We start from the raw sequence: 13,881 nt of genomic DNA, 5'->3' as shown, positions 1-13,881 counted from the left end.
TTCTATCCCTAATAAATTAAAGAAAAAAAATCCCCCAATAATTTCAGCGTTGGTTATTTTCAACTCTGACCTGATTTCCCTCCCGCTTCGAACTAGAAGCTCTGAGCTCCAGTCACTGGCCCCCGAGTCGAAGAAAATTTTCTCTTCGAATTCGTCTTTGGCTTCTGAGATTGGGTGGTGGTGGTGGTGATGATGATAGTGATCGTATATATTCCTTATCAGCTGCTCTATTTCACTGTTTATTTTATTCTTTTTTTGATTTCCATGCATTCGGGTTTGAAAGATATTTGGCTTCTGACTCTTAGACTTCATGTGTGTACAGAGATTGAAAAGCTGAAGCTATCAGAAATGACTTGTAGGCAAGGAGTTAAGTAGCAAAAATGTAAGCTTGCCTTTTTCTCTCTCTCTATTCTCTGAGAAAAGATGTTATCCATTGTTTTATCTGGAATCCTAGGTGCCAGATGATCTGTTGGAATCAGCGAAGGCAGCAGCTGAAGCAGTACAGAGAGAGATGGACGCAGACTAAACATAGAAGGTTCACATTCTTCTTGTTCACAGTCATGAAATTGAACCCTCACACAACTTGTCAAGAAGGAAAAAGAAGAGGCAAACAAAAAAATCTGACATTCACCTCTTCCGAGAATTGGGTTCTCCAGAGAAAGAATGGAGTAGCAATTGAGACAAGATGGTAGAATCATAAAACCACAGATCCATTCATTCAAGTCATGTAGCGTAGTCTTACCTAAATAATCCGGCTTCCTAGAGATTTAAGCTTCAATCGAGCAGTTTAATAGGGTATTTTTTGTGCGTTTGAGTAATATTTCCTAGGTCAAGAAGGTCTGATACGCCACGACGATCTGAGAGGGGCCATAAACCAAATCCCAACTATCAAGGTCCATCATCCCCATTTGGTTTAATATTCATGAAATGAAACGGAAAAAGAAGAAAAATACAGAGGGTATGGGATGCTATGGTTATCCGATGTGCATCATCGTTGCCAAGAAAAATACTGCTTCATTCGGCAAAACAGCATTGTCGGGTTTGATTCACAGAGCTAAACAAGAATGCAACGATGATAAGGAACCAGAAGTCCTAAAAAAAAGTGAACCCATGTATAACAATCTCGTCATTTTGTGTATTGCAGCTGACGACGAGCCTCCTCTAGCGTGTTGAAGCATGGCGAGTAGACAGCCGAGTGAAAATTGAAGCTGGGGTGTGTACCAACATCGCCTTCTCCCAAATGGTAAATCTTCTCCACTTTCATGGTTTCAAGCTCGCAAGAAAAGATATTGCGCTGATCAGTGAAGAAAGCAACGTCAAGACCTGGCCCAAAGGCTAGAGGTCGAGTGTAGTCTGAAAGCCATCGACTGTTTCTAATGGCAGAGCCGCCGGCTTCAAGAATTTTCTCACCCAAGTCCTTGTTGCAGATTGCATGCATTTCGATCCATTCTTCTGTGTCCCAGTCCTTGAGCATCCATATTTGCAGCTTGTCGAACCTCCCAAGATAATCTCGATTGGAGCAAATGTGGTCAAGATGCCCTTCAAATCCATGTAAGGTCCCTCCAGTTTTCTTGTTTGGCAGTTTGATCACATCACAACTTCCTCCCTTCAAATTCACTCTCAGAATTTGAAATGCTATCCATAAGTAATGCAAAGCTTCGTTCAACAGAGTAGGGTGGGGGGGTATAGTAAGGCAAAATAATTAGCCCCTTCATGGCTAAAAAGTGCATTGTGAGTCTCCCATTTCCCTGCCGCAGAATCGAAGACCTCATATGCTACATGAGCAGGTTCTCTGTATGAGCGTGAGTATCTTGAAGGGAGAAAGATCCTGAAGTTGGCAGAGCCCTTTGGGTCATAAACAAGTCTGGCATTTGGCAGTCTGACAGTCGTCCGAGGGTTAGGCAGAGCAACCCATCTCTTCAACAGAGGGTTACAGACATAGAAGACAGCCCCTCTAGTCTCTCCAGTCAGGCCAGTCAGGCAAAGCAGCAAGCCATTGCAGCAGTCCACGATTTTGAAATGAGGGTAGAATGGCAAGAAACTGAGACTAATTGATATGGTGTCGGTCTGGCTGGTGGCACAAGCTTTTTCAGTTGATAAACAAGCAAAACCGTATCCCATCCTCTGGAGATTGTCATTCTCGTCTAGAGTGCGGTTCATATAGAACAAACCTGAGAGAGACGATAGCGCTCCTATTTGATTGGAGTAATTGGATATGAGGCTGCACCATGCTTTTGACACGCACTTGAATCTGAAGAGAGATTTGATGGGCAAGTGAGAAAAGATTTCTTTGATCAACACTACTCGAATGGAAATGCTGAACAACAATAACACATTCGGTTTATGAAGAGAGAGAGAGAGAGAGAGAGAGAGAGAGAGCTCACTTAAACGCAGTCACCAAGAAAGCTGAACGATACACAAAACTCAAATATCATAATCGTGCGCTTTTCTTACAGGTTTCAGACTTCTCCGTTCCCCAAGCTCGGCTATGGTTGCAGGAGTTTATTTCTGAGACATCATCAGTTGGAGTTTATATTCTTCTTAGAGATTCGTTGCTTCAGCCCAAAGCTTCCAACAAACCTTTCTAGTTCCGCACTCAGCCTTATTGAATTTAAAATTCCTTCCTGGAGTCCCAATTAATATATTGAAAACAGTGAATACCATATTATATTGGCTAGCTACATTGAAACAAGTTGCTCCCATGATTGCAGTATTCTTCTCATCCATTAAAAATAGTCTGGTAGTCTGGCTTATGTTTGCCAGGTAGCTTCTCCTGGAAGATTCTACACCATTGTTCTTGTTGGAGTTGAAGGCTCATTTACAGTCATTGATAAGGATTTTTAACTAAGGCATATGCATTCTTGATTATGATAATAAATAGCCGGCAGTGACAATTGCAAGTGAGGAGGTCATACATGGTATTCGAGGTAAACCCATGATAAGGTATACTACTCGGTTGAGTTACCATGAGGAATTTGTTAAAATAACTTGTCCATGTTATTCTGTTCTCGGTTGTTCAGGCATTCAAGAGTGTTACTTTGTTTTCAGTGCGACTCCTGCAGAGCTGTGAAGTCTAAGCTGTATTGATTTGAATGGGATTTCAGTGTTTGCTTTTTCCCTGTGAGTTACAGGAAATGGGTCTTTGATTTACACGGAACATCGTAGGTGCATTCGGTCCTTCTGTTTGAGGTGAATGGAAGCCTGTTGCTACTACTATTATTGCAAGATGGTGATGCTAGAAAATAAGAGCTGTGTTTGTGAACTCCACAAAAAGACAGAAAAAAGAGAAGTAGAAGTAAAGATTAGAGCTAGAGACGTGTTGAAATCTGTTAATATGAATGGAAACGAAAGATACTATAGCTCTATTGGATTTTTTTCTTTAGCAAGACGTAAAGCTATAGCTGGAAACTGTCCCTGTAGGGGCAAGGATAGAGCTCTCCGGGGACTGAACGGGTCTAACTAAAACTGAAACAACTAGTAGAAAGCATTCGACCACTTGGTTCAGAAGAAGATTGAATAAGGTTTGGCTATCTACGTTGAAAGATATTGTTCCATGATTTCACTATTCCTAGAAGATTCTCCACCACCACAATTTGTTATGAAGTTGAAAGCTCATCTACAGATGTTGATGATGATATTCTACAACCAAGAATGATAACAGCAAGTGCAGAGACCATCTTTCCCTTCATGTTAATACAAAAACGTTTATTGCAGAAGGCGAATAAACCCAGGACAACCATTATGATACTGTCACAGGTTTAACTGTAAACCTACTTCATTCTCATGATTGCAATATCCACAGAGAGGAATATGCATTGTTGCTTAAAGTAGTAACAACAATCCAAAGCCAAAAGACGAGCTGACACATATCAAATGAAAACGTCTGTCAAATGTTTTAACACAAATTTTCTCCATCATCCATTCCTATGTGCATGGGTTTTTTTTATTGCTGAAGTAGTATATTGGTAAATCTGGGTGAGCCAGACAGTAGTCAAGTTTCTTCTGGAATTCTTCATTCAGTTTACAGGTAAAAAATGGATACCAAATAAAGAGGAAACAAGCTAATGAACAATATGCCTCCTATCATCTTTGAAGTTAAATCCGTGAAGTTGCTGCACTTCAATTAAACCAAGTGCAGAAGCCACTTTATAAGCCCTCACAATGCTTCAAGTGAACAGCAGGAGTGACATTACATTAAGGAGACGATTTTAATCAAGTTTTGACAAACAAAGAGCTGTAAAACTGTAGCTGCTGAACTAGATGAGAACCTTGACCATAAAAGAATTGCCAAATCAAAATTCATGGTGGTAATTCAACGAAAATATAGCATAAATGTACATGCAGCAACTGAACATGTCCCCTTTGCACAGAATTAGTACAGGGAGTTGATATCAATGCTCATCTTTCGGCGCATTTGTCTCTTTTAACCATCCCAGTCAGTCTTATAATAGTTTGAACTGATCTTCTCAGAAAGTGAAACTTGTCATATTCTTATTGGGAAAAGACAAAGAACAGTGATTGTGAAGTTATTTATTCTTACCGTCTATGCTTAAATTTCAAGTGCAGTCAAACTTTGTTTGCCTGCCTCATCACTGGTGAGGTTAGCAGGAAGAGGATATCCAATCTGTACACGGAGACACATTCACTTGTAGAAAATACATACCTGAATGCCTTCTGAACTTTTTTCATTCAACTGCTAGCTTTGCTGAAACTAAGGCAAAATTTCACAGATTTCATGAGTGATACAGTTGAAACTAATCCAATACAACTTTTATTGCATGTAGTAACAGCCTTTTTTATAGGTCAATTTCCTCTTCTGATGACTGGTAAATTGGCCTTTTATTTGCAAGCTGAATAATTACAGCCATGTGTCTTAAATGAATCAATTCGGTTCAAAAATCTGTGAAGGCTTGTCTCTCTTCCCTGCTGCATGATGGGTGTCCCAAATTGAAGTCAGAAAGGGAACTTCCAGGTGCAGATTCTACTACTGTCCATCATTCATTTTTTTGTCCACCACATCCCTGATTCTCTCCACAGTTGACCATATTGTAAGGTTCCATTATTCTCTCATCAGTGTTATGCAGATACTTGGAAATTTTATCAAGTAAATGATCCTCACCTTTGTGGTGCCACTCCTTAATTTTGTAGAAAGCCTCAACAGAATTTTTTAGCACAACTCTCCAATCTGTAGCTTTTCCAATGGATTCAGCAGATTCTCTCCACACAGTGTGAACACTAAGTAACAATTATGGCTGTCTGCTGTTGAGCTGTGTAATACATGAACGTAGAGCTTCCCTCACCTGAAGGTTATCATTATTTAAAAGCAATGAATCTTCAAATAGCCTTTTTGCTTGCTCCAGTAACCTAACTTTTTCTTTACTACCAGCAGTTCGGAGGGATGATCGGAACTGTAATAGTTGGCCCCATCTAAACAAAGCTGCAAGTAGTCACGAATATGTAAGAAAATATTAGCTCTCATGGTTGTTAATTTAGTAATACAACAACTTTTCTCGCATTCCACTTTAATTATAGACTAGAAATTCACCAAAGGATGAACAAGAAAAGTATCTCAGACCAACAAAGTTTTAGTGTTGATTTCTGATATAGGGTCAACTCTGTTGAGGGCCTTGTATCATTCTAATTATGCATTTGGGAGCAAACAGTTTCCATTTAAATGAACAACAAAGAAGTTGCAGAAAAGATCAACAAAATAGAATTGTAAGTCTTAGATTAGTCTCATTTGACTGACGGATATATGCATCATCTGGCAATCTTGTATTATATGCTTCCTTTCACACTTTCATTATGTTCCTTCAATCATTGTTTCAACAGAAGCAATTCATGAAAATTTAATCATCAGCAACAACCTTCTCAAGTGACTTGTAGATATTTAACGGGCTTATTTACAAGTTGTCGCCCTTCAAACTGTGGTATCATGTGAGAAGGAAATATCATATCAGTAGAGCAAACATTAACAGGTAAAAGACCCACATACCATCAGGGGCGTAACTGTTACTTTTTGACATTAAAGTGTCAAATTTGTCGATTGCTGCAAGAAATACCTTGTCAGCATCAGACGCAGCTTCCTGGAAATGGAGAAGAAATAAATTCAGCATAAGCCAGATTCATCAAGAAAAGGCAAACTAAAATAAAGCATGATTCAATGCCAAGCAGGTGTATCAAGCTTCCTCCAGTTTTTGGCTCATGAAATAATCGAGAAATAAGCTCTCTTTTGCCTATTTAAGATATTGCTTAGACTTCAGTTTTGTGCATTTGATTTTTCACGTGCTTAGACTATTTTTGCAATTGGTCTTTCATCCTTTCTATTCCCTTTAGAACCCACACATTCGACTGCAAAACAAAAAAAACTGTTTTGTTCTTCCAAGGCGCGCCTTTTCTCTGGCATTCTGGTGTTGTTTTGTGCTTGTTGATTCTTGATAGAACTTATCCTTCCAAGGCGTGCCTTTTCTCTGGCATTCTGGTGTGGTTTTTGTGCTTGTTGATTCTTGATAAAACTTATTCTTCCAAGGCGTGCCTTTTCTCTGGCATTCTGGTGTGGTTGTGATGCTCGTTGATTCTTGTAGAACTTAAGGGAATTGCACCACTGACTAAGACCACAGACTTTTATCTAGGGCAAAAGTTGGACTGCAAGCTTTAAGTAGGTAACTTACTGGATGAACCAAAGATGACAGCTAAATGGCTGGAGCAGACCCAAATGTGGATAAATAAACAAGGTCAACTCTGGTCTGAACGAGAACTGTTAGGTCTGAATTAAGACATGGCCACCTAGGTTGAGCCTAAAATGCTATAACAGATAGTTAGCAGAGGCAAATAGAGTAATAATTGGTGATTTAAATCCAGCTCTTTTGCGGTCCACCATCTGCTTTAAGAGCCATATCCAGCCAGTGCTAGCACTCAGGGTTTGAAACACAGTAAACCTCATGCTCGGTGTACTGGACTCCACTATAATGGACTAGGCAAAAATTTCATTTCTTGAAGTCCTTGTGCACATAGACCCAGGCCATGTGTAGTCTGTTCTAACGAAAGAATCATTTAGAGCAATTTTTAATGCATAAGGAGTCTGAGCATCAGTTCTTACCAGTCCAATATCTGAAATCAGCTGACCACGAAAGGAGAGTGCAAGACCCCAATTGTACAAGGCCTTAGCATCATATTCATCAATTGACAAGGCCGTCCTATACATTCTCCCTGCCTCTACAAGAAATTCTTCACATTCCTCACACACATCAACAAGAATTGATGCTACTTTATCTTTGCTCAAAAAACGCATTTTAGATCCATCAAGTCGTCCACGAGGCCCTTTCCCCTTCGATAATCTATCAGCTCTTGATAGGACAGTTCTCAACTGTCGGCTAATTTTCAACTTCAATTCTCCATGAAGAAGAAAAGTGTTACCCAGTTGACCAGCAGCTTTCAAGTTCTTCGGTCTCAATGATACTGCATGAGAGAGCAACTTTCCGGAGTTATATAATATTCTTTCTGCTGTTTCTTCATCAACTTGACCTATTAGACATTCTCTAGCTTGTTTAAGGAGGTAGCCAGCCTCCTCCAAAAGTCTATTGAATTCCTCATCCTCTGAAATTGTTGAGAATGGGGCAGCCACTTCAGTATCAAAGTCTATTTTGTGATTACTAAAATGATAACCAGGAGCAGAAGTCCCATTGCCACCCATATGATTGCCGCTTTCAATTTTGAGAGAAGGTGAATGAGCTACATCACATGCAGGACTAGTATTTTGATGTCCCATCAATGGTGAAACTTGCTTATATGGTCTCTGACCTACTGGAGTTCCAGCTGGATCATGCAGCATGTCTTGTCTAATCTGAGCTTCATTCTGAAAATGATGAGCCATCTCCCGCAAACCTCCACCATTTACTCCGTAATTTAAATCATTTTTCAGCTCAAGCTCATCATTGTATGAGAATGAATCAGTACGATTGCTTTGCAGCTCGGAGCTTTCCAATGTTTGTCCCTTCTTTGATCGAGCAACTCCATTGATAAGCTTATCATTTCTAATCCCATCTAAGGCATCTGTATTTGTCATTTCTTCTGATACACCACTTGCATTGGCTCTAAATGCTGACCCATTTATACCCCCTGGTCCTAAAGAAAATGCTGTGGTGGCATGGAATGCCTTGTTAGTATCATTTTCTTGATGTACCCTTTGTTTGTCATTTGGGCTCTCAGATTTTTCTTGTGGAACAGAATCCTCCTTGGTATTATTTTTCAAGTTTTTGACAGATGCCAAATTCAAACTCTTTTCTTCAGTTCCTTTTGGCAGATTGATCCCATGAATTGCATCAACAGTAGTTTGTTTGTTTCCCCTTATAGACTTCAATTGCTCAGCTGATTCTTGCTCGATACTATCTTTTACTTTTTGAGGATTCCAGCCAGCTGAATTTTCCAGAAATAAACTCCCAGCAAGAACTCGCACCAAGTCCACACCAAATACTAAGAAGTCTCGTCTCTTAGTGTTCACATCGTGATTTAGGTTCTCCTCAACTTGTTGATGACCAGTTGCCCTCCTTTTTAAACTACTCAGAGATCTAGGAAATCCCATCTTCTTATCCGAATTGGATATTTCACCATCATAAAATGGCTGCCAATCGTTCAGACAAGAGGCCTCCATAATATCCCTCGCAGGCTGAATACTTACCCTCACAGACTCAACAATTTCGACATACCTTCTCATTTCATTCATTTCAATGCCATTAGAGCCGATTGCCGACTCAAGCCCACGTCTCAAATCAGACATTTTACCTTCCAAATCACTCAAGAAACTTCCCAACCTCTTAATTTCATCATCAAAACTTCTAATTATATTCTGTTCATTTAAAACACCTTTATATCCATTACTAGAGATTCCAACCGAAAACCCAAGAATGAAAACAACAACTGACACCGGAAAAACTGCCATTGACGAGAACCTGACCCTAGAAATCGCCAACGAAGCAACAAATCCCAGAAAAAACATGAGAACCTGCTTTGGGTCATCGATACCAATAGAAACGAGAAAGTCACGCAGCTGGTCGAACTCGAAGAAAGTCTTAGAACCTGAACAGGACTCAAGATCCTCCCATCCGCCGTAATTCGAGGCGGAAGAAGCACGTACTGAGAAAAGGGTCGGCTGCTTGAGATCCAAGACGCGTCTTGGTTGAAGAAAACGCTGAGAAAATGAGTTTCTCCGTGCAGAAGTTCTGAGACTGTACGTGGGAAGAAACGGAGAGAAGGGGTATCTGGACGAGCAGAGGGCGTTCAAAGAGATTAGGCTTTTCTCCATTGGAGACCAGGAATAAGGACAGAACAAAACTCCCCAGCCTCCCCAAAAGAGATCAGTCTCGGCTCAGGAATTTCAATTTTCAACTACTGTTTGTTGCTGCTTGCTTTATCGGGGCCGGTACGAACTACCCGGAAAGTAAATAATTACCAAACTATAATGAAAATTATAGTATTTGATTAAGCATCTGATTAAGTATTTTATATTTTTATATTTAATTAAATAAATAACCTTAAATCGTCAAATATAGGCTGTCTGCCACCCTTTGTTTTTCGTTCAACTCCTCCCCAGAAACACCTATATCGCCCGCCTGATTCCTACGGCCAGTGCTTGCGTGCTCGGGAGAGGATAACGGAGACGAGAGAGACCGAGAGAGAATAATAGAGGAACGAGGCCTGGAGGTTGGCATTTGGGCTATGCACTTTGTAGAATGAGAAGAAATGGGCTTCGGGAGCTGAATTCGTTGTTCATGTCCCCAGCAGCTATAGCACCCGCGGTTCAAGCCTTTGGTGGCGAACACCTTTATTCGCATACTACTAAGGCGACTCTTTCCGGCAGCTCGCACCCCTTCTCCAACATCACGATGCAGAACGATCCCATCGCTCAGCAGAAGCGAGCCCTCCGAACCAGAGTTCGAAAGGAACTCAAGGCTATGACTCATTATGAAAGAACCCAACAAGGTTAATCTCTTTCACATTAAAATTTTTTTTTCTTAATGTATTTGGAACTCGCGTTTAATTTTCATCTTTACTACGATATTATACGGAAGTCTATGTACTGAAAGCGTGAATTTTTTCTTATGCAAAATATTATTTTCCCCAGATATAGCAGTTCAAAATTTTGTTCTAGAAGCTCCATGGTTTCAGTCTTGCAAGAGCTTATGTGCTTATATAAGCTGCGAAGCCTTAAGGGAAGTGGACACTTCAAAGCTTCTGTCAGAAATTCTAGGTGAGCTAAACTGTTTGATTGATATTTGTCATTTTATGCTTAAGATTTTCATGATCATTTTAAATCAGTCCATCTGCAAAGCCTACACCAAGTTTCCAACTGAATCTGACTATTTTTCTTGTTACCATAAATTTTGAAAATTAGGGAGGCATCCCACCTAAAAAAATACATTTATGTGCTTTACCAGTGAGCTCTTCTTTTCCTCTTGAAACAAAACTCAGAGTTGTTTTAAATAAAACTAAAAATCTAAATGTTTTCTGTATATGCTCATTTATTCTCGTTATCCAATTTTCAAGTCAAGGCTGTGATGCACCAACAAAGAAAAAGCTTTATGTTCCACGGGTGGAAGACAAGAAGAGCCATATGCGGATGCTCAGAATTTCTAGTATTGATGATCTAATCGCAAATTCGATGAATATCTTGGAACCTGCTCCTCTGGATGCTGCTGGAAATCATAGAGAAGATGGTATTTCTCTTTTTTCATTTGTTCAAAGAAAAGAATCTACTTCATTCCTGGTATCTTACTTGATTTTGCTATATAATCTTAGCATTAAATATGTTTCTGATTTTTCCTCTTCCATTATGGGTTATTTCTTTGAATTTTCAGATTAATGTTAGTATGCAAATTTAGCCATGTATCTATGATTTCTGAACGCTGTCTTTGAAATGAAATCACCAATATCTCTTGTTTCAAGGATTAGCTGAAAACTGGTGATGGATTGGTTGAGTGCTCCTTCCTGCTATTTGTTTGTCCAACATTTTTTCTGGGATATGCTATGTGTGGTTGATCAGTTGTAACATTCTCAATTTGACACTGTATCGGGAGCCTTTGTTAGTGGAGAATGGATCCACTGAAGGGCTATAGTGTTTGAGAATCTCTCTGTTTTGAGATTCTTGGTTTTCCGAAAATTTTACATCACTTTCAGTTTTATTGATATCTTATGTGGTTCAATGGAGCATGTCAAAATATCAAGAACATGATTGAACTTTAACCTTGGAATCTTCATCTTGTCTCTTCTAATGTGTTTGGAGTTTTTAACAATTGGAAAGGTCTGTTAATAGGTCACAGGTTTCCACTCATTCAAAAAAGGCAGGAATCTGTTTCATTAGTTTCTTTTATCATATGTCATGAAGACTTCGATCTCCTATCATTTTGAGAGGGAAAAAACTTGCCTTTCTTGCGCTATGTAAAACTACTTTTGGGGGTTCTATTATGTTAATAGATTACTTAGATTCTGAAGAAAGACTATCGACCATTAGTTAGAGATCCAAGGTTTATGCGATATCAGCGACATTTACACTGACAATGTCTTTTTTTTTAAAAAATTATTGTCCCCTGTTGATGGATCCGGATTCTGGCAGCTTTACAGCCCTAGGGCAAGTCAATTATTTTTTTATGTTTGGATCCAAAGTCCTGCATTTACAGTAAGCACTTTGTGAAGTTTTTATCACCATTATTTGTAACTATGGCTACAATTGCATGAAGTCTAGCATCTGTGAGGTTTCAATAGATCTACTCCTATGATGGATGCTTCTGTCAACCCAAAGGATTCATAACTTCTGCCTATTGATATTTTATCAAAGATTGAATATCTAGGTTGCTACTTGCTTATATATTTTGTTTATCAGTTGAGAGTTCATTGAAAATGCCAAGAAGATGAATCTAGATTTAGTACATAAGAGAGCTCTTTGGTGCCGACCTGTTATATCTTTTTTCCTATTAAGAGAATAAATGGATGTGAGATGTAACAGTGGAAATGGACAACTTCATTATATTATGTATTTGAAGGTCATGTCTTTTATTGCAGTGATGGAGTCAACTCAACCAGTTGACTTGTTGCTCTTACCAGGTAACTCTTCTACTTCTTCTCATCTGGACTTTGGAAATGAAACCCCACTGAAATAACACCTAAGCATATCTGGTGACAGGACTTGCTTTTGATCGATCTGGAAGACGATTAGGTCGTGGAGGAGGGTACATCTCTTTTTTTTCTTTTTAATGTAATATCAGACATTTAAATTTGATTAAGCCGAAATGAGAATCATCCAGGACTTCTTGGTGCTCACATAATTTTGGTTGTCTATGTTTTCCTCTTTCATTACTAGAATATTTTGTTACCCGAGATTTTGGAATCTTGAGGAATGATAACTTGCTTAATGAAATTGATATTTTATTTCTTTTGAAATTTCAATAATATTCTTTTTTGTGTTATTATCTTCTGCATCAGTTACTAAATTTCTCTGTTTTCTTTCTATGGTGCAATTCAAAAGATACTATGATACATTCTTGAATAAATACCAGGAGCTTGTAACCAAGCAAACAGGGAAGCAGCCTCTTCTAGGTAGGTGTCTTTGACATTCATAACTCTTCTCTGATAAAAAAATTCAGGTACATTCTCAAAGATTTGTGAATTCATTTTTCAGAACGCCATTATCAGTGGAGTAGCACATATAATGAACTTCTGTGACTCTGGAGCATATTATTTTTTATCTTTATTACACTAGTAATCAAACTATGATTAAATTTGCTCCAATAAAGCCATATTTGCCTCAATTGGTAGTTTGTTGCCATTTATGTTTATGTGCATGTCTGTTCTCATTAAGTTTGCATTTACATCTCTGCAGTTACACTATCGTACTCAGTACAGATAATGGAGGTAGGAGTCATTCCTGTTACAGCTCTGGATGTTCCAGTGGATGCCCTAGTCTCTCCAGAGGGTGTTATTCCTATCAGCCCTGCTGCTAAGGAAAGATTGTGAGTCAAGAACTCAAGAGAATTCATCTTCCTCCACAAGTTTTAACATCTCCTCTCATTGCCCAAAACCGAAGTGTGCTTCATCATCTATCATGTATCTTGTGATGTGTAATCTGCTGATCGTGTTTCTCATGAAAGATCTTATCTATCTTATTGATGTTGTGGGAGAGTTATAAACATTAGCCTGATTGATCTGCTCGGGTGTTGAATATCTTATTTATTGGTTTTTGACACTTACCCATGTTTTCAGTTCCTGGGTTACAGATTATTTGGTATGTGAAGAACACAGCTTCATTCTCAAAAAATATAAAAGAAATAAATCAGATGAAAAGGGCAGACAAGGAGAATGAAGACTCTCGGTGTTAGGAATTAAACGCTCTAATTCAAAACTAACGAGAGCAATAATAATAATCACGGAAGAAAAAAAATGAATACAAAAAACACAATTCATACAGGTTTGCCAAAGTGAAATTTTTACCGGATTTAACTGAGTGCACCTAGAGGGGTGAGAAATGTATTTGCTCCCTAAACCACAAGGAGGAGAAACTGTAGATAAGAAACTTCTCCTATAACTAACATTTTTGTGTTTATATTGGTTTTAAGGGTGGGTCTACCCTAGTTCCACTTGCCCTATTAAAAGTTAAAAAAGAGAAAAATAACCTATGACATATATGGTACAAATGCAAGAAAATCAGCAAAGAAGATTTGTCCATCCTTTTAGTTTCCTACCATGGCACAAACTGTTTCTATGTGTCTCTCCTCCCTAGGAGAACTACTCAATTATCAATTATCTCGAGTATATTGTCATCAAAATCATCTTGTCTGGGAAAATCCCCTTTCCTTTTCTCTCAGTGGGAACACATCCCTAAATGAAGAATCT

The 13,881-nt window shown here is 38.8% G+C and overlaps 2 protein-coding genes and 1 long non-coding RNA gene across 4 annotated transcripts; 2 read left to right on the top strand and 1 right to left on the bottom strand.

The window, feature by feature from the left end:
* Positions 1-197: 197 nt before the first annotated feature.
* LOC137938974 (uncharacterized) lies at positions 198-3,858 on the top strand. 2 transcript variants are annotated; one of them, XR_011109918.1, is made up of 5 exons: positions 198-382; positions 455-535; positions 1,145-1,243; positions 1,428-1,551; positions 1,670-3,858. It is a non-coding gene; the product is annotated as an uncharacterized lncRNA (long non-coding RNA). The 2 variants fall into 2 exon arrangements; XR_011109917.1 differs by having other exon boundaries at positions 1,428-3,858.
* A 434-nt stretch (positions 3,859-4,292) lies between these two features.
* LOC137939019 (uncharacterized) lies at positions 4,293-9,347 on the bottom strand. The gene is made up of 3 exons (XM_068784179.1): positions 7,100-9,347; positions 5,996-6,086; positions 4,293-5,437 (listed from the first exon to the last, which is right to left on the bottom strand). The coding sequence occupies exons 1-3, from the start codon at positions 9,299-9,301 to the stop codon at positions 5,247-5,249; spliced, it is 2,484 nt and encodes an 827-aa protein (XP_068640280.1). The 5' UTR covers positions 9,302-9,347; the 3' UTR covers positions 4,293-5,246.
* A 247-nt stretch (positions 9,348-9,594) lies between these two features.
* On the top strand, positions 9,595-13,411 carry LOC137939020 (5-formyltetrahydrofolate cyclo-ligase, mitochondrial-like). Its single transcript, XM_068784180.1, has 7 exons — positions 9,595-9,978; positions 10,121-10,246; positions 10,548-10,712; positions 12,055-12,096; positions 12,176-12,221; positions 12,518-12,588; positions 12,872-13,411. The coding sequence occupies exons 1-7, from the start codon at positions 9,729-9,731 to the stop codon at positions 13,003-13,005; spliced, it is 834 nt and encodes a 277-aa protein (XP_068640281.1). The 5' UTR covers positions 9,595-9,728; the 3' UTR covers positions 13,006-13,411.
* The last annotated feature ends 470 nt before the right edge of the window (positions 13,412-13,881 follow it).

Source organism: Aristolochia californica, unplaced genomic scaffold, assembly GCF_029961685.1.
Source record: "Aristolochia californica isolate CCGP_79_NKW_82.1479 unplaced genomic scaffold, dmAriCali1.0.hap1 SCAF_8, whole genome shotgun sequence".
Classification (NCBI taxonomy): Eukaryota; Viridiplantae; Streptophyta; class Magnoliopsida; order Piperales; family Aristolochiaceae; genus Aristolochia; species Aristolochia californica.
This window is presented reverse-complemented; position numbering and strand designations above follow the sequence as displayed.

Bases quoted from the DNA above. Each gene is read 5' to 3' on its own strand.
- LOC137939019 (XM_068784179.1), bottom strand. From the start codon at position 9,301: ATGGAGAAAAGCCTAATCTCTTTGAACGCCCTCTGCTCGTCCAGATAC. The intron at 6,087-7,099 runs GTAAGAACTGAT...CTCCATTTCCAG, and splicing joins TGATTTCAGATATTGGACTG to GAAGCTGCGTCTGATGCTGA. The intron at 5,438-5,995 runs GTATGTGGGTCT...GACTACTTGCAG, and splicing joins TAACAGTTACGCCCCTGATG to CTTTGTTTAGATGGGGCCAA.
- LOC137939020 (XM_068784180.1), top strand. From the start codon at position 9,729: ATGAGAAGAAATGGGCTTCGGGAGCTGAATTCGTTGTTCATGTCCCCA. The intron at 12,222-12,517 runs GTACATCTCTTT...GCAATTCAAAAG, and splicing joins CGATTAGGTCGTGGAGGAGG to ATACTATGATACATTCTTGA. The intron at 12,589-12,871 runs GTAGGTGTCTTT...ACATCTCTGCAG, and splicing joins AGGGAAGCAGCCTCTTCTAG to TTACACTATCGTACTCAGTA.